We start from the raw sequence: 21,021 nt of genomic DNA, 5'->3' as shown, positions 1-21,021 counted from the left end.
ACAGATATAGCCAAATAAGTTTGGATTTGAAAAATGGTAGCCAAGGTTAAAAACAATGAGCTTAATAAAATGAAGTTTGATTCTTTGAATACTGAAAAAATAAATATATGTGTATATTATATACATATTAATATATATGTGTATATGTATGTATATGTATATATATATATGTATAACATACATATATGTTCTCTTTCAAGTCAGTCCATTTTTTTAATTTTCCTGTCTCACAGCTCAAAGGCAAAGATTGTAAACCATTCAATTACTTATATATCCATTATATTATACATATATAGTGTTAAACACACACACACACACAACACTGACATCTTACAGTTTAGATATAAAATTATTCCAAAACTCTAAGTCAGCTTATAGAGACATAAACATGAGTTTCAGATGTATATCATCAGAGTTACATGTATTTCAAGGGTATGAAATTGGGATGCCATTGGTAAGCAAAGCCTTAATAGAATAAATACGTGTAGAATATCTGTAGCTAAACCTATTGATTTACTCTGTACTAGATATGTGACGTTTGGCAGGTTACATAACTTCTTGAATTTGAATTTCTGTGTCTGTAAAATACAGAAACAACTCTCTGTGAAGGGACACTTCCTAGCACTGCAAAGAAAAGTTGCAACTGGAAACTCACTTTCCTTAAAGCTCATGGTCATCAACTCTTCTCGATTTCAGGAGTTACTGCACAAAACCCAAATGCCTTGAATGAAATCCTGGCTCTGGCACAGCATGAGTTCCACAGTCTAAGTCCCAATGTGCTTATCTGGAAAATGAGGACGGTAATAACATTTACCTCACTGAATTATTAGGAAGACTTGGCGAAATAGTCTCTATCAAACTCATACTGCACAGTTAAGTTTTCCCTACATGTTAGATATTATGTAGACATATAATAATACTGTACAGTATGTATCCATCTCTTCCTTGAAAAGCCCTCTCCTCTTGCTGTCTTATGATAGGACACTCTTCTCATTTTCCTACTGCTGTTTCTTGTCTCAAGCCTTCACCACTGCTTCTTTCTCACCTTACATTGCCAAATGTGAGCTTTTCATGGTTCTACCTTCAACTTCTATTAATATTGTTCTAGTGACTTATAAACAAAATACTAAAACATTTGGTGAAGAAATGAATCCAAATTCCCTAATAAAAAACAAAATTTATCCTAGAGAAACTTAACAGTAGGTTTGACCAGGGACACCCCCCTTTTTCCATATAATGATTTTGATATGCTTTCAATTTAGGACAATACCACCACCACCAATAAGCCTTGCAAGAGAGCCCACACCTTCGAAAGGTAGCCCAGCAAGGGCACATTTTGACAAACTAGATGATAATGCTCATATTCTCCATGTAAACTTTAGAAAATGCCAGATAGAGGCAAAAATGAGTTTGGAAAGAAATATTTATTGTGAAGGTACTAGATGTCAAGCGGTGTGCTGAGAGCTCTCACCTACACAATTTCATCTGATCTTTCCTGCACTACAACATTGTAGATCGCAGGCCCTTCCTGCAGGGCCGAAGATGAAGGTGTGAAACAACATCAACTCCAGGTGAAGGGAATCCATCTGTTTGTAAAAACAGTACATTCCCATTGTCTGTATGCCTAACGTGACCATGATTTCTTACTAAGCCTCTAAGAGTGACTGAATCTCTGTCTTCATTAAGAAAAGATTAACAATTCTAAAATGTTACAATTACCTTCTGGGTAACGATGGTGTATTTATAGGAGATTTCAGTTTGTGATTAACTCACCCTGTGAAGAGGAAGAAAAAGGAGAACAAATATGGGCCATTTTCTATAGAAGCTTTTCCTTTACAAAGGAAATGAAAGTCATAATGGATCGCCTTACCTTTTGATAGAGTTTATTTTTTTTATTTAAAATGTACAATTAATAATTAATCTGAGGTATTTTACAATAGTCGATATAATCTAGCCACACACAAAAAAGTGTTAATTCCCAAGATAGATAAAGCTATAAAGAAAGCACTTAAGGTAATATTACTATTCATCTAAGTAGGTCTTTAGAGAAAATAAGCCAGTAAAAAAAAATCTCTCTTCTGATTTACTAACCCTTCAAAAAAAGGGATCAGTGACAAGCTGATCAACAGGAGCCGTGGGCCTGATCATACACTGGAGTTGCAGCAGCATTTATCAGTCCTGGGCTCCATCTCTAGTCCTCTCGCTTTTCTCACCAGGAGAATCGGCGTGGCGCCAAACACAGCCCAAACCTCAGTGTCCACTGAGAACAGGGACCACCTATGTCCTGAAATAAGGGGTTTGATTCCAGAGCTGGGGGGTATGGTCAAGATTAGTTGACTACCATGTTTCCCTGAAAATAAGACCTAGCCAGACCATCAGCTCTAATGCATCTTTTGGAGCAAAAATTAATATAAGATCCAGTCTTATTTTAATATAAGACCAGGTATAATATAATATAATATAATATAATATAATATAATATAATATAATATAATATAATATATACCAGGTCTTATATTAATTTTTGCTCCAAAAGATGCATTAGAGTTGATGGTCTGGCTAGGTATTATTTTGGGGGAAACACGGTATATATCCTTCTGTATTCAACTTACTTTTTTTTAATGTCTTGGGCTAAGAGTGCACAATTAGTAAGGACCACAGAATGAGCTTGGGGCACTCTGATTTCCCCTAGTTAACCTAAAACCTATTCCGTAATAGTAGAGTTTGCAAATTTGGCAAACATTTGTGCACAATATATATTCTCATTTATGTTTGCTTTTCTACTTCGTTAATATCATTCTTCGTATGCTTTAACTTTTAGAAAAGTACTGTAAACTGGATGGTATTATAAATGAGAAACCAATCCATCAGGTGATGAAACTAAAACACCAGGAAAAATAATTCATAATGATTAAGGAGCTGTACTGGTGAAGTGTTAGGAGAGTTGAGAAGGCACGTACCCCTGTTGTTCTCAGTTTTCGGGTTGGTTTGATGAAGTTTGGCTACTTTCTCCATGAGAAGAAAAGTAAACCACACTTTGATCCAATATACTAAGTTACAAAATCCTTTCAGAAACTTTCTTTATATGTTCACTGAAATACTTCAATTAAAATGTACCTTTTTAAGGCTGAAATTTATAAAGAATCCCTATTAAAGGCAAGTCCTGAATACAAGTTAAATACAAACTAACCATAAATTTAAGATTTTAAACCTATTTCTAACTTAAAGAAAGGTTAAAGCAATCTAATTTTAATTAAATATATCTATAGCAACTTAATTCCAAATCTTAAGGTTCTGCAACCCAATTTCTCATGATAAGAAAATTACTAAAACTCATCTGCATTGAATGACAATCTTCCATTCCTCTCGGCTCTCTGAATCCATTATCTGTCTCATGGGAATGAATGCTTTGCTATGACTGATGATGAGTAAGATATATAGGACAAATGATGCACTTTTTCATTTAAAAGACTAAAAAGGAAATTCACTTTAGTCTCCTTTCTGCCTAGTTTCATTAAAATCTAAATACAGCTATTATAAGAGATTTTTTTTCTAGCTCAGTTCAGTTTGACAAAAAAATCTCATGTATCATTTAAATCAATTATAGGTTCTCTGGAAATACACTTCAAAAGCTTCATTTTAACACCGCTGGCTTAAAAATAAACACACAAAGTCTCACCAAAATTAATAAGCAATCAAAAAATCCTCAAAATAAGTATTAAGAAATACTATATTGTATATATAATTAGTACTAAATTGTATTCTAAGAGCCGTTTTGATTTTAGAAAGTACTTAGGAAAATATCATCATATAATTCTTTAGTTCCCAAAATATCTTTATAAAATAGAATATTTAATCATTTATTTTACCTGAAAAGTATACAGAAATGGCCCTAAATACTTAGAATGGCATCAAAATTTCAATTTTACTTTACTACTAGATGAGCTTAGGCAGATCACCGAAGCTTACATGAGCTTAGAGATTACCCATTCCCCCTGCCAGATGTGAAGGTTATTGTCCCTCTCCCATCGCGGAATTTCTATGATTTCCTCCACTCCAAGATAGCTAAGTCTATAAAGCACTTAAGGTAATATTACTACTCATCTCAGTAGGTCTTAGGAGAAAATAAGCCAGAAACAGATAAAACCCCTCTTCTGATTAAGTATCCCTTCAAAAAAAAGGATGAGTACCAAGTTGGTTGACAGGAGCCACAGGCCTGATCACAGACTGGAGCTGCAGCCTGGTATCAGTCTGGTCCCCTATCTGTACACAGTGTCTGGCATATAGCAGGTGCTCAATAAATACTGCGACCAAAGGCAAGGGAAGTCGGGAGGAATGGAGAAGCTGTTGAATTAAATTCCAGAACTTTCACAGTGTCTTCTAACTTAAAGGGCCCTAACAGAGTTGTGAAACAAACATACCTAACAACAACAAAAAAATTTACATACCCACATAAAACGGTATATTTAGTGATTAGGACATTTATTTAGCGATTTTACAACTTTAACAAAGTAAGCACCTTATTTTAACATTGCGTTCTATAACTCTGGGGTGTGGGGGCAGGCAGGAAGCAAGAAAAACTGTGGTTTTCACGTGCCCATAGGTTAGATGTATTGGTAATAATACATACATTGTTTAATGGTATTTTAGAAGCCTCTGATAAATTGCTACAAATTTAATTGTTTTCTTCAAGTAGATTAAGATATTCAGTACCCACTTTCATCCCTGCTTCCTCCGGCAGTGACTGCCTTTTACTCTTAACCACAGAGCCTGTAACTGTGCCCCTCTTCCAGGACTCCAGCTCTAACCGTACCCCAATAACCAACCATCCCCCCCGTTTTCATACCTATCCTCAGAGGGCAACACCTTTCCAGCTCTGGTCGTTCCCTTTACCTTCACCAGCCTTCTCTACGGGCCCTTCGTTAAACTCTCCTGTGAAACCCTGAGCGTGTCATCTGTGTCCTGCTGTTCCGTGACTAACCCAGAAGCCAAAACCCTGTGACTCTCAAGAAAAACTCAACAGAAGAAAGTCTGTAAATGACTACCACCTGAAGACAACACCCACATTCAGTGGAGCCAAGCACACGTATCAGTGGGCCGAGACAGCAAGAAGAAAGCAAGTTAGAGCAGCCTTGGTTTAAAACAAATAAATTTCTATTAAGTGCCCAGAGTCGTCAATCTACAGATGTGTGGTTCATTCACTTTCAGTCCTGATGGAACTCTCATGTCACTTATTTTCCCCTTATTGGGAAAAAGATGTTTGCAAAAACATATACTTCCATCCATAAAGCAATGTCTAGATTACATCTGCCCAGTATATCTGCTTCATCACGTGGCAAGTGTATCAGGTACATTAGTCACAATAAAGACATAATTCCCTTACATTAAAGGAAGTAATTTTTAATTACACAGTCATTGTTATATAATAACCTCTTCAAAGTATCTCCCACAATCTTTCCTTATTCTTTTATAGAAACAATGTAAGTACTATTTAGTGATATTTCTATACATTATAGAAATCTCTCTCATTGCAGTTCTTATGTTATAGTACATATCATTCATTACAGAGTCAAATAGAAGACTAGGATTACACATAACTAAACACTTTCTAATAGCATGACCCTTTGCCACTATATTAGACTGTCCAGCTACCATAACAAAATACCACAGCCCGGTGGCTTAACCAACAAGATGTGTTTCCCACAGTTCAAGAGGCTGGGAAGTCCAGGCCCAAGGTGCTGGAAGATTCGGTTCCTGGTGAGAGCCCTCTTCCTGATTTACAATCTATTACCTTTTTGCTTTGTCTTCACATGGAGGGGGGAGGGGACGGGAGGGAGGGGAGGGGGAGAGAGAGAGAGAGAGAGAGAGAGAGAGAGAGAGAGAGAGAGAGAGAGAGAGAAGCACTCTGGTCTTTGTCTTCGTCTAAGGATTTTAATCCCATCCCATCCCCATGACTTCATCTAAGCCAAATAACCTCCCAAAGACCTCACCTCCAAATACCAGCACATTGAAGGTTAGGGCTTCCACATATGAATTGTGGGGGACACACACATTCAGTCTTTAACAGCCACCTAAAGGAGACTCTTTCCAGCATGATTAAATTGAGCCTTACTTTTTCCTTCTACTGAAAACCTTTATTTATATCCCAAAGTGTCCTAAGCTCCTAAATGTTTTCTTCAGTGTACGATTTTCCTCCCAGGGAAATGCCTCCCAGAGAACTGGTTCATGGGGTCTTCTCTACCTTTCTCATTGTTTGTTTTCTGTGTCTGGGTTGCCTGACCTGCTTCTCTCCATTTTACTCCCTCAGCTCAAGTCTCTGATTCCCCCATCCTATGTCTTCCTCGTCCTTGGGTCAATCCCTCGTTTTTCTGGCACACATACATCGCCTCCTAAGGAAGAATGTCTGCAACATAAAATTTCTCCATCCCTACCGATCTGAAAATGCCTCAAACTTGTCTAGACAGTTGATTGATAAATTGGCCAAGGAAAAAGAAACAAATTGCTACCACCCCAGAAATCTGAAATAATTATTTCATTGTTCTCTACCTTCCACTCTAAGTGATAAGCCCATCTGATTATTTTCTAGGAGACATATGTTCTTCTTTCCTTCTCGAAGATTCTACTAAAGAAAATAGGGGTCACTGCTTGGGGTTGCACACTGCCTACTACGTGGTAGCAAAAGAGAATGTGGATGTGACTTCCCCCCATGAACATGGAACGGGAGACATGAGAAGAAAGGATATAAGATACTACAGCATCTACTAGCAAAAAAAAAAAAATAAGGCAATACATAATCAACATTAAACTCTGCCCCCCAGGAACTGTGATTCAGGAGGTTTGTTATTTACCCGGGAATCTTCATTTTATCAACACCCAGGTCACCCTCGTTCAAGCGATATATGGACCACACACTGGGGAAAAAATGTTTTAGACTTAACAAAACATGGTGAAGATGAAATTGTTCTCCAGTAGAGGGAACATCAAAAACCCTGTTTAAAGTAAAACATAACTAATTTGATACAATGTAGGGAAAAAAATAGCAATATTTCTTACTGCTGAGTTTTCTAGACTTTTGAATGAAATAAGTAAAATTCTATAATAGATATCTCGTATAAAATGCCCTGAAACTTCACAAGTTGGTAAGCTGAACTTTTAAAAACTTATTGAAACATACTTTAACAGAAGCAGGACCACTGAGCCAAACCATTCCAGGAGGGCTTCACAATACCCGAAACACAGCACGAAAGGTGTTCTGTAGACTTACCGTAATTCAGCAGGCCTAACAGTAAGGAAATACTATTCCGGCGATGAGAGGATAGAGTGGAAACCACTCTACCTATTTCAAATAGAGGAACTTATTACAGGGAATTGGTTACACAGGTAATAGAAGGGCTGAGAATTCCAATAGAGGACAATTAAGTAACCCAGGGATTAGCAATAATTAGGAATGAGGTAACACCCCTAAAGGAGAGGCAGGATTACCCTAACCTAGCAGCTAGGGCCATAGCAGAAACAAGGCAAGCCTTCCTGGCAGGAGCTGAGCTCATAAAGAGAAAAGCAACAAGAACGGTAAGCCACACCTGCTGTAGGAGACATGAGCAGCGTCACTTTAGAAAGAGTTCCCTGGCTTCCCCCTCCTCCCACCCTCAAGTTTTCCACTAGTGTCTCCTACTAAACCAACTCAACAGAAGCAGAGTCCAAGGGAGTGTGGGAAATGTAATACGGAACAGAACGGAAAAGGGTAGGTGAAAGGATTTTAGGGCAAATGAGCAAATGAACAGTACAGCAGAATATTTGAATTTGGTAAGAAAATCAACAACCAAGGCAATCCAAGAGAAGTGAAGAGCACATGTTCACATAAAATCTTGTACACAAATGTTCATGGAAGCATCATTCACAATAGCCAAAAACCGGAAACAACCCGAAATGTCCATCTGCTGAGGAATGGAGAAGCAAAATGTGGTATGCCTATCTACACAGGAAAATATTACTCAGTCCTAAAAAGGAACGAATGATTGCTACATGCTACAAAATGAATGAACCTTGAAAACATTATAAAAAGCTCGAAACAAAAGGCTACATACTATACAATTCCATTTATATGAAATGTCCTGAATAGAGAAGGTGTGGAGGGAGGAGAATTGTGACTAACTGGCAAAAGGTATCAGGTTTCTCCTCAGAGTGGTAAAAATGTTCTAGAATTAGACAGTGGTAATGATTGCACAACACAGTAAACAGGAGGTGAGATAATTAAGTTAGTGAACTCATCCTAGAAAAACACTACATACCTCATTGCTGAATATCACTATGGTCACCTTTCAAGTACTCCCCTTGGGAAGCTATGCACCGACCCCAGTGCCTAGTCCACCCTTCAAAGCAATTTTGCAACTCTTTTTCTGGAATTGCCATCAGAGCTGTCATTGTATTACCCTTGATGTCCTGAATGTCATCAAAATGTCTTCCTTTCAATATTTCCTTTATCTTCGGGTAGAGAAAGAAGTCACTGGGGGCCAGATCAGGTGAGTAGGGAGAATGTTCCAATACAGTTATGTGTTTACTGGCTAAAAACTCCCTCACAAACAGTGCCGTGTGAGCTGGTGCATTGTGCTGATGCAAGAGCCATGAATTGTTGGTGAAAAGTTCAGGTCCTCTAAGTTTTTCACGCAGCCTTTTCAGCACTTCCAAATAGTAAACTTGGTTAACTGTTTGTCCAGTTGGTACAAATTCATAATGAATAATCCCTCTGATATCACAAAAGGATAGCAATATTGTTGCAACAAGTTCATGAACTTGCTTGTCAGATTTTGTATACAAAAAAAAACACTGTAGTGTACACTTTGGAATGGTGATTTTTATCTCAACTTTTAAAATGTTAAAAATTAAAGCAAATAAATAACTAAGAAGTAGGAGAATATGATAAGCCTTTAAGAGTTGAGCCGAAAGCAATTTAGTATCCATGGTTCTTGGGCAGTGACACTGCACTCTGATATCACTGTTGAAGGTCACTGATACTTGCTAAGAAAATGTGGTATTCTTTTCAGGTTCTTATTCTCTAAGTAATATACCTGAAGTACTTCTGCCACTGATTTACAAGCAACTAAGATGGCTAAGTCGTTTTTCAGAAACCCATCATAAGAGATGGGTCTCTGGCAGTCAAAATTAATACTTGCAATTTTACATAAGGAATTACAAAGCAATAAAGAAGCAAAATTCTCCTGTTTTTCAAAATCTATTCAAGCTTAAACATACCTCCAGATTTTTCAAATAACAAAATAGTTGGACAGGAATTGAAAATGTAAAGAGCACAAGCTAGTAATAGGGAAAAGAGGGAATGGATGTGAGAAAGAGCTATAAAGTCAAAGCTTGACAATAAACCAGACAAAGCTTCAAGACTAATCAGTGAATTCCATTTGACTGGCTTGGTACAACAGTCTGGATAAGCCAAACAGTGCTATAAACCTTTTAAGGATTTACTACATTTTTGTAACCTCTATAATGCAAAACTATATTTAGTTATCTGTGGTGTAAGAAAAAAAAATACCAACAAATTACATTCAGTTGCTTTCAACATCTATCATAAGTGACAGATTCTTCCAACAATAAAATTTGAACTTAAAATGAATAGTTTAGTTGCGATCAAGAGACAGAGAATGTTGATACATGTTATCAAAATGTATCAGATGTGACTATTATAAAATAGAAGCCTTCTCTACAAAAACATCTAACTAGTAAGAGAATAATATAAATAATGTATTATACCTTCTTTATGTAAGTAAATGGTGAGCTTAATAAAGACACTTTAATGGAGAAAATTATTAAAATTTTAAAAGACAACTGCTAAAGAACAAAAAATAACTTTACAGGCATTAACTACAAGAGAAAACAACAAAACCAAAACCTAACAAAAAGTATTGTATTAACCAAACAACATAAATTTTTAACAGATATTTATGAAAAAGTAACACAAGGCTAGAAAATTATTATTTCTGTCACACAGTTCAAAATCTACTTTCTAGCATCAAGGTCTCTAACAGCAATCTCCTAAAATCCCAGGAGGTGAAAATGCTTCCCTATAAAAATAATCCCATTAGGCATTATAACAAAGCTCTCTGATCCAGCATAACTGGGGCCAGAAGTGGTACATATATTGAAAATATTGGTTAAAGCAGAGCATGACAGTCAAAATGTTGTTTTAACTTAAAACACAAATATATTCACTCATCTTCTGAGTTAAGATTATTTCATTTAACTTTAGTCCCTGTCTGAGCTTTTGTATTATCTTTCTTGTATGATCCTATAGCCTACGATGCAATATTTATAATTTCCAATTCCCTTGGAACAAAAAAACAGAATGAAAGCTAAAAGGTATATGCAAAATAATCTGCATGCGAAATTGTTAGATATGTATCGTTTTGGGTAGTTCACTCGTGTATACTTAATTCAAAATGAGTTTTCCAACTTGTCCACACAGAGATTTTCCCAGTACTTAATAACTGTCTTTGCTGTCACACCCATAGATCATCACTTTATATAATATTATATTATGGAATTATAATGATGAGAATTGGCATTCACAGGATTGCAGAGGGGTGGGAGAGTAACTCTGTATAAGCACAAGATGTAACCAGCCAAAGAACTGCGTATGTGTGTGCAGACCACTGCCTACTACCCATGTGTGTTCAGTCTCCTGTGGGAAGCTATCAGTATCTTTTACAGTAAGCCTGTACAGCAGAAGTAAATTCCCTAAGTCTAGTAAGTACATGTTGGTTAAGTAAAGCTCCACTGTACATCTACTCCATTGAAAATGAATAATTCATCAATGAAAACAGATAAAAGGGGTGAGAGAATCAACACCAGGTTGGAAAGCTAGAGAAAGTCGTGACAACATTCTATAATACATCTATTGGCTGATTAGTTGTTTTAAGCTGACAGACATCAAAAGGCCATTTCTTAATTAGCGTAGGTGTTGTTTCAATTAACAAGCCTAAAGCCTTTTACCTCTACCTCATTTGCCACTCCTTTGCCAAAATAATATCAAGAATCCCCAGACCACCCCAGCAATGTGCTTTCTAAAAACATCACCATCTCCAGTAATCCAAACAGAAGGGAAGCTACATAAAAATTCACTGAGACGACGCACAGGGAGTTGAAAATGTTTACGTGACAAGACTCCCTGAAGTTCCACACAAATCCAGAGGCCAGTAGAGATTCCAAAGAAACCTTCTCAACAATCTGCGAAGGAAGCACCATGCTACCTACCCAAGTCCCCTCAGGCCCCAGAAAAAAAAGACTGTCAGGTACGTCGAATATCAAAAAATCTGGAAAGCTTACACTTTATATTATGAACATGTGTTATTTGCCACAAGGGTCATTTATATTACCATTCTCAATTTTTCATGACCCTACATAAAAAAAAGATTCTGCTTCCACATGCCACGGACATAAAGGCTTGGCCAAATTATTTGGTTAATGAAATGTCAAATGCAAATCACATTTGCCACTTCTAAGCTGAAGCTTTTGGAGACATAACAGGTTTCCTCCATTGCTGTTTCTCTGTCATGAGATCAGCATGTCCCACACAGGAACTAATCCACCACCCTTGATTCTGGAAAGATTTTGACACTTGGGACAGAGCCACAGCTGATAATGTAGCCAACATGAGCAAGTAATAAGCCTTTGTTGTTCTCAGTCATTAAAATGTTGAAGTTTTTCGTAACACACTATATACCACAGGGAAAGCTCACACACAGCCACCACAGATTTAGTTGAAGAGAATACAAAGGAGGAAGAACTATATCTTCCAACTGTAAAGGACATCTAAAACAAAAAATACAACCACTAATTTTCAGATCAGTGTTTCTCAAACTATCAATGATGATGGACCAATTATCCTCTTTAAAATTTTTTTCCAGCCTATTATAGACCAATATTTAGGTAAAACATAATAAAGTGAATTATTATAAGATTGCAATTAAAAAAAAAAAAAAAACTTTCAAAATTTAAGCCCTAATTTCTGTATTATTCAACAGAAATAAAATTATTCTGTCAAACTGTTATTAAAGTTTTTCAATGCTTACTCCCAATTCTGACAATATATCATCACTGCAACAATTACAGTACACAGAATCATACTGGTCTGCAGAGAACATTTTGAATGACACTGTTTCAGAACCTGTGGGATTAAGAAATATAAAGGCTTTTGTGATGATGTAAACTTGGCAACTGTACAACTGGACGCTAAATTATAGACAAATTCATCCAGTAAACAGGCAAGATTAGCTTTAGTATCTTTCCCACTCTACAAAAATATATCTGGTTATTTTTTTTCTATAGGCATAAAAATCAGGGTGTTTCTCCCTCATCCCCTTTTCTTTTAGTCTATCTATGATAGACATTTAGGTTTCTTGAAATGTGCCTAACTCCTAGACTTTGTAATTTTAAATGAAATGTTTTCAGTTACAGCAAATAGGCACCCAATTATTTTATATTGACATATGCACTTTACTGCTTTTCTCTCCACTGTTTTCTAGCCATTGGAAAACAGCTAGTTTTCTTCAGTTATTTAGCAATCTGCAATAAACATGATTTACTTCCAAAACCCCAAGTATATTTTAAATTGCATTTAATTTTCTAAAGAATGAGTCTTTCCCATATTAAAGATAATTAAAAGTTTTAGAAATTCATCTGGACCATTTAGTGTACTTTATGACTTGCTCAGAAATACTTTTAGGGTGCTGTAATTATAATCTTGATGGATGTGTCATTATATATCTACTGTCTTTCTGGGTTGCTGAAGCAGCTGCTAGTTGCTTAAAAAGCTAGTTTGTGGGGTTTGGGTGGGTTTTTTTTTAATGACTAAAAGGAAAAGATATGATTGTTTCATTCATTTTCTCTCAAATGAAGAAAAAGTGTGTGTAACATATTTAAAGTGAAGTTGCTTTCCAAGTTTTAAAATGTGGATAGCAAAAGCCAGATCCATCTGAGTTTGGGCAAAACAGACTACTAAAGTCATTTGACTTTTGTAAAGCTCAACTGCCTTTTGAAATAAACATTTCTTAAAAATAAGATATAGACAGACACTTACATATTAGAGTACCTTTTTAACCTTGTCAATTAAATTTCTGTAACACTAAATTTTCACATTCGCAACGTAGTTAGTATCTAGAGCAACCCAGTTAGACAGGTAAGATAAATATCATCATCTCTATCCCCACTGAGCCAGATGAAGAACATGTTTGGTTCTTTGTTGGTCTGTTTGTTTTTACATACCAAATTCATGGCAATTTCTTTCTTGAAGATCATTTACATTTGACTACCCTTAAGTAGATGTCCCTTAAAACTCTTTAGGTTGGTTGGCAAAAAAAAAAAAAAAATACACCAGAACAATGTGCATTTATGAGCACTATTATGAGGAAGCCCTGAGAAAAAATTTACAAGGTAGCCAATTTCAAAAATTAATAGAAGAGGAGAAAGACGCCATAACAATATGTTAAAGTATTTTGACTATATAATTTTCCATAACACAGAATTAAAGTCCAGACATTCTTTAATTTTAACTTCTTCTGAAAAATTATCACAAATAGAAAGCCAATTCATTTAGAGAGAGAAAAATTCAATTAAGAAAATTTCCTTTTTCAGTTAAATATAAGCAACAATTCATACATTAGCAGAAATAAGATTTTTGTTGCTGCTGTTGGAAGACTTGTTTTATGTTACCTTTGGGGGGTTGAGGGTAGCGGTAGATACAAGAACAATGTTTTTAATTATATATATACTTCCATGAAAGTAAAATTATGTTACTTTTTAAACTCTGCCAACAGGTACAGGAGCAATAGTTTTTTCAGATGCTATTTAGGTACCCATACATAGAAATTGTGAATACTGTCACATTAAATGACAAATAAAGTAAGAAACTGAATTCTTAAAAATGATCAGTGTTAAAGAGAATAAATTCTATAAAATCTTCTAAGTTTATTGCTATTTAAGTAATCAACTGATAAATATGAGGTCATATGAATACAGTTAAACACTTTTTTTAAAAAACATTTTATTTGATTAGCAAAACCACTAAGAAAAATATCTTAATTATTCTTCAATTTCATTTTCTAATTAAAAATATACTATAATTTTTAGCCACTTAACATGCATTTATTACTTTTAGCTTAGTACAAATTTATACATTAGAAGACAATAGTAAAATTATCTATCACATTTTTTATCCTGAGAAAAAATTCAACAAAGAAAAATGACTTTCTTATTACTCAACTCATTTTAGGGGGGAAAAAAAAAGATTTTATGTAAATAAGGGGAAAAGAAAATACAGAATCCCTTAATTGTGTTTTTTAAAAAATAATATGGTTAGTTCAGTTATATAAGGGCATATTTTCAGCTGTTGTCATCATCTTCAAAGTTCTGTGTTCTACAGTCATTAAATTAATATTCATGTGTACATTTTTTTCCAAAGAAATACTCTTAAATGAATTATTAACCCAAACTACTCTCATTTTTCAAGATTTTTTTCAAAATGTCATAGCTTTCGGTAAGAAAAAGTTGAGATCCCATGAATAAAGAGATTCTGACACCCTGTAACTTTGGGCAGGAAAAAAATAAAATATATATATATGTATGTATATATATATACACACACACACATACATATATATATAAATCCTTTCCTCTAGATAAGAAAATAGATTGGACATTTAAATTTTCCCATCATACTGCCTGTTCGTAACTATTTTCTATCACAATTTCATTTATCTTAGCTTTTCTAATCTCTCCAGTAAAAATAAAGGACCACTGATTAAACCATGGTTGACTGAATGCTATCTCAAGGCTATGGAGAGATTTTTAAATTATGTGACATACCTTCACAAAAGGTAGGATTTTTAAAAATCAAGTTAAATTGAAAAAAAAGTTAACAGAGGACATTGTTACATTAAAATAGACATTAAGTAATTTTTAGTTTTCGCTTTATAAGACTCTTTAGATTATTATACTTTTAATATTTAAGTATTAAATTCTAAGTACAATTTTTAAATGTAATTCTCCAAATTCACATATGACTCAACTAATTTACAAGGCACAACTTTTAATAAATCAGTATTAGTCATTATAACAAATGTCATTTTCATATAGTCCCTTTCTCATATTTTTATGTTTCTATAACCTATTTAGTGGATTTAATCCTCAATATAGAAAGAGGGTACCAAATGAAACTACCAAATCTTAACTGAGGTTCTCATAGTAGTTCTGGTATCTTTATATAAAAAGTTAACTTGGACATTCTCAATCAATACTCTCAATCTTATAAATGGTCATAAAAACAATAAAATAGAATGCCAAAATGTGCCTTGGATATAGGTTGATGTCTAAATGGTCTATTAAAAAACAATCTAGTAATTAAGGCAGTTGCCTAAAGAAAACAGAGAAATAAGCATGTTTCTGTATAATAAAGAAAATTAATAACAATTTTAATAATAATTTAAGTAAAATGTCTCCTATCCTCAAAATACAGTTCATAATTATCACCAGGCTAAGCTAATAGAATCAGCAGATCACACAATCTTTCTGAAAACTTTCCATGAAGTTTTCAATAACTCAAAAAACATAGGGAGCTGACATCATCTAATTTGGAGGACTGCACAGAGACTTATTTTAAGTCCTTACACCTGTGCTTTCCAATAAGGGAGCCAGTAGATACTTGCGGTTATTGAGCACTTGAAATGAGGTTTTGTGCAACAGAGAAAGTGAATTTTTAATTTGATTTAATTACTTTATTAAATTTAAAATTTAAAACTGTTGCTCAATTTAGTTACTAAAATTTTCATTATGTTTGGAAACATTTGGGTACACACTTTTAAGTAAAAATCTTATTAAATCTAAATTTAGATCAAGTATTTCCAATGAAAAATTACCAAATTTACAAGACACAGTACAAAAGAGTGAAAACATCTCATTAAAATTTTTAAATTGATTACATGTTAATATTTTGATTACTGGGTCAAATAAAATTTAACATTACTAAGATTCATTCAACTATTCTTCTTTCACTTTTTTAATACACTTCGTAAAAATTTTGAATTACATAAGTCACTTGCATTGTATTTCTATAGGAGAGTGTTGCCTTCGACAATACTTATAAAACCAAACCATTTTTAAAGTCAGGTTCCTTGGGGTATAATTCGTATGCAATAAACCTCAATCTTCTATGTGTACAGTTCTATAAATTTTGACAGATGTACACAGTCATGTAACCACCACCAAAATCAGGACATAATTCATTTTTATCACCCTGAAAAGTTCCCTCATGCTCCTCTGTAATTAATTCATATTTCCTAACCCAAAACTGTGACAACTCTGTTTTCTGTCCCTATAGTTCTGCCATTTACAGAAAGTCATATGAATGAAATAAATACTACACCGCTGTATGGTACTAAAGGAGTATTACCATTTCTGATATTTCCTTTCCTTGTATTGTGATTATTTTGCCAAGGCCAGTTTTTCCAGTTATACACTTCAAAACTCAGCTTTCTTCCTTTCGTTATTATAGTAATTTATTTATAGTTTCAGAATAAAATTAAACAGACTACATTATAGTTTCTTAATTACAGGTCCTGCCTCCCACTGGATTATAAATCAGAAGGCTGACTTCTACAACCATTATGCCATCCATTGGATTAACTGTCTAGTGAAATTAATAGTGTAGATAACAAGAGTGAGAAGATATTTCCCATTGTGTTATAAAAAAAGGGAAAGGAAAAAAATTAAGTGATGAAGACATTTACCCTCTAAATTAGATGTCTACTTTGATTGAGGTCTCAAAAAAGGAGATTAGGCTATGCAGGATAAAGAACTACAAGGCCAGCTAACTAGGTGCAAATGCTAGTGGATGTTTAACCTATACCAATATCTTTACCCAGATTGTTATTGTTTTTTCCAGAGCTTGCTAACAAAGTTGACTAAATTTAGACTAGTCTACCTAACGCTGTTTTTCTCATCAACTGCTATTTCTGGTTACATGATTTTACAGAACATGAAGTTTTTCAGGAACACATACATCATATTACAGCAGAAACACCTGTAACCGCAGGACAGTAATGATTTAATAAATACTACGGCTCTAACTGAAAAGTGGGATATTTTTTATCATTAATCTTCATATAGTCAAATATATAAAATATAACAAGTCTATGTTTTAAATAGATAAATATTACTCCTGATTTTAATGCTTTCAAAGTACTTACTGAAGTCTCCAGTCAGAAAAACTCCTTCTGCTCCAGGGGCCCATTCTTTGCAGTATAAACCACCATCAGCATCTTTGTGGATGCCAAATGATTCATAACCTCTGGAAAACTTATCGATACCACCTTCGTTCTCTCCAATGTCGTTCAAAGCCTGGTTAAAAAGTTTATACCTATGAAAAGAGAAAAAAAAAAAAGCAGTTAAAAAATGTAATTGTCTTGCAGAAAAGCTACTGCAATTAAGTGGCTGCTTTAGTCTTATTTGGAAAAAAGGAAAAAGATATCATTAAAGAGGATTAATGTGAATAATTTCATTTATTTGTAGAGGTAAACTAGTAGGATAAAATTGTTCTTATCTTAAATAAACTAAACTAATTTCACTAACTTTTTTTGCAATTTCAAGCATTTTGGTATAAGAGAGGAAATACAATGATTATGTTATTCCACAAAAATTTTTAAATCAGCATGATAGCTCCCAGATAAGAAAAAGCTAAAGGAGTTCATCACCACTAAACCAATATTACAAGCAATGTTAAAGGGACTTCTCTAAGAAGAAGGGAGAAAAAAGAAACTATGAATAATAAAATGGTAATAACTATGTACCTATCAATAATCACTTTAAATGTAAATGGATTAAATGTTCCAATCAAAAGATATAGGGTAACCGAATGAATAAATAAACAAGACCCATACATATGCTGTCTACAACAGACCCACTTCAGATCGAAAGACACATAGACTGAAAGAATAGGGAAGGAAAAAGATATTTCATGGGAATGGAGATGAAAAAAAAAAGCTGGGGTAGCAATACTTATAAGAAACAAAGAAGGACATTTCGTAATGACAAAGGGATCAATCCAACAAGACAATATAACCCTTGTAAGCATTTATACACTCAACATAGGAGCACATAAATATACAAAGCAAATATTGACCAACATAAGGGAGAGACTGACAGTAATACAGTCATAATAGGGGACTTTAACACCCTGTTGACACCAATGGACAGATCTTCCAGACAGAAAATCAACAAGGAAACAGCGACCTTAAGTGACACGCTAAACCAGATGGATTCAGTTGATATTTTTAGAGCATTTCATCCCTAAGCAACAGAATATGCATTATTTTCAAGCACAAATAGAACATCTAAGATAGACCACATGCTAGGCCACAAAATAAGTCACAACAAATTTAAGACTGAAATCATATCGAGCTTCTTATCTGACCACAATGGTATGAAACTAGAAATCAATTACAAGAAAGAAATGGAAAAACACACAAATACATGGAGGTTAAATAACATGCTACCAAACAATGAGTGGGTCAACAACAAGAATAAAGAAGAAATCAAGAGAGACCTTGAGACAAACGAAAATGAAAACACAACGACCCAAAATCCATGGGACACAGCGAAAGCAGTCCTAAGAAGGAAATTCATAGCAATGAAGGCCTACCTAAAGAGACAAGAGAAATCTCAAATAAACAATCTAACCTTATACTTAAAGGAGCAAGAAAAAGAACAGCAAGCAAAGCCCAAGTGAGTAGAAGGAAATAATAAAGATCACAGTGGAAATAAACAAAATAGAGTTTAAAAAAATAAAGTAAAAAAATACAAGAGATCACTAAAACCAAGAGTTGGTTCTTTGAAAAGATAAGCGAAACTGATAAACTTTTAACCAGACTCATCAAGAAAAAAAGAGGAAGGACCCAAATAAATAAAATCAGAAGCAAAAAAGAAGAAATGACACTACCACAGAAATACAAAGGTTTGTAAGAAAACAATATAAACAATTATATGCCAACAAATTGGACAATATGGAAGAAATGAATAAAGTCCTAGAAACATACAATTTTACAAGAATGAATCCAGAAGAAATACAAAATCTGAGCAGACTGATTACTACAAATGAAATTGAATCAGTAAACAAAAAACTCCCAACAAACAAAAGTCCTGGACCAGATGGCTTCACAGGTGAATTTTACCAGACATTCAAAGAAGAATTAAAACCTATCCTTCTCAAACTATTCCAAAAAAATCAAGAGTAGCAGAGGCTCCCAAGCTTATTCTATGAAGCCACCATTATCCTGATTCCAAAACCAGACAAAGACAATAGAAAAAATGAACAAACAAATTATAGGCCGATATCCCTGATGAAGATGGATGTAAATATCCTCAACAAAATATTAGCAAACTGAATTCAACAATATATTAAAAAGATCATATGCCATTATCAAAGAGATTTATCCCTGGGGTGCAAGTTTGGGTCAACACCCACAAATCAATTAACATGATATACCACATAAACAAAATGAAAGATAAAAATCATATACATATAGATTTAGAAAAAGCATTTGACAAATTCAGCATCCATCTATCCAACATCCAAACACTCAGTAATCTGGGAATACAAGGAACATACCTCAACATCATAATGGCCATATATGACAAACCCACAATTAAGATCATACTCAAAAGGGAAAGCTAAAAGTGCTTTCCTTAAGATCAAGAACAAGACAAGGACGTACACCTTTATTCAGCATATTAGAAGTCCTAGCCACATTTATCTGACAAGAAAAAGAAATGAAAGACATCCAACTGGCAAAGAAAGTAGTAAAACTGTCATTACCTGCAGGTAAGATGATATTATACGTAGGTAAGTCCAAAGATTCCACCAAAAAATTATTAGAACTGATAAACAAATTCAGCAAAATAGCAGGATACAAAATGAATATTCAGAATTTGGTTGCATTTTTAGACACCAATAATGAAATATCAGAAAGAGAAATGAAGAAAATAATCCCATTTACAATTGCATCAAAAAAATAAATAAATAAAATACCGAGGAATAAATTTAACCAAGGAGGTAAAAACCTGTCTTTGGATAATTATAAGACATTGAAGAAAGAAATTGAAAGAGATACAAATAAAAAGAAGCATATACTGTGCTCATGGATGAGATTTAACATCATAAAACATCCATACTACCCAAAGCAATCTATAGACTCAGTATAATCCCTATCAAAATACCAATAGCATCTTTCACAGAACCAGAACAAATCATCCTAAAATGTATATGGAACCCCAAAAGACCCTGAATAGAGACAGCGATCCTGAGAAAGAACAAAGCTAGAGGTATCACGCTACCTGATAGCAAACTATACCACAAGGCTACAGTAATCAAAACAGTATCATACTGGCATAAAAACATAGACATTGATCAATGGAACAGAACAGAGAGCCCAGAAATAAATCCACACTTTTATGGTCATTTAATCTACAACAAAAGAAGCAAGAACATACAATGGGGTCAAGGGAGTCTATTCAATAAATGGTGTTATGAAACCGGGAAGATGCATGCAAAAAAATGAAACTGTATCACCTTCTTACACCATATACAAGAATAAATTCAAAATGGATTAAAGACTTAATGTAAGACTTAAAACCATAAAACTTGTAGAAGGAAATATAGGCAGTAAACTCTCTGACATTGCTCTTAGTAACATTTTCTCTATCTCCTTTGGCAAGAGAAACAAAAGAAATAATAAATAAGTTGGACTACAGCAAACTAAAAAGGTTTTACACAACAAAGGAAACAAACAAAAAAACAACTTACCAAGATACTCACTTACATCGATAAGGGGTTAATATCCAAAATTTATGAAGAACATATACAATTTAACACCAAAAAAACAATTCAATTTAAAAATGGGCAGAGGACCTGAATAGACATTTCTCCAAAGAGGACATACAGACGGCAAACAGACATATGAAAAGATG

The 21,021-nt window shown here is 34.2% G+C and overlaps 1 protein-coding gene across 1 annotated transcript in view; it reads right to left on the bottom strand.

Moving 5' to 3' along the window:
* The window catches only part of GBE1 (1,4-alpha-glucan branching enzyme 1), a 254,067-nt gene that overhangs the window by 184,125 nt on the left and 48,921 nt on the right, over window positions 1-21,021 (bottom strand). Inside the window, exon 2 of the mRNA XM_019732062.3 lies at window positions 17,247-17,416. Coding sequence (XP_019587621.3) covers window positions 17,247-17,416 — 170 coding nt within the window. The remainder of the gene's footprint in view (window positions 1-17,246; window positions 17,417-21,021) is intronic.

This window comes from Rhinolophus sinicus, chromosome 17 (genome assembly GCF_057876585.1).
Source record: "Rhinolophus sinicus isolate RSI-liver-muscle chromosome 17, RSI-T2T, whole genome shotgun sequence".
Taxonomy (NCBI): Eukaryota; Metazoa; Chordata; class Mammalia; order Chiroptera; family Rhinolophidae; genus Rhinolophus; species Rhinolophus sinicus.
Note: the sequence above shows the minus strand (reverse complement) of the source record. Positions and strands in the feature narration are given on the sequence as shown.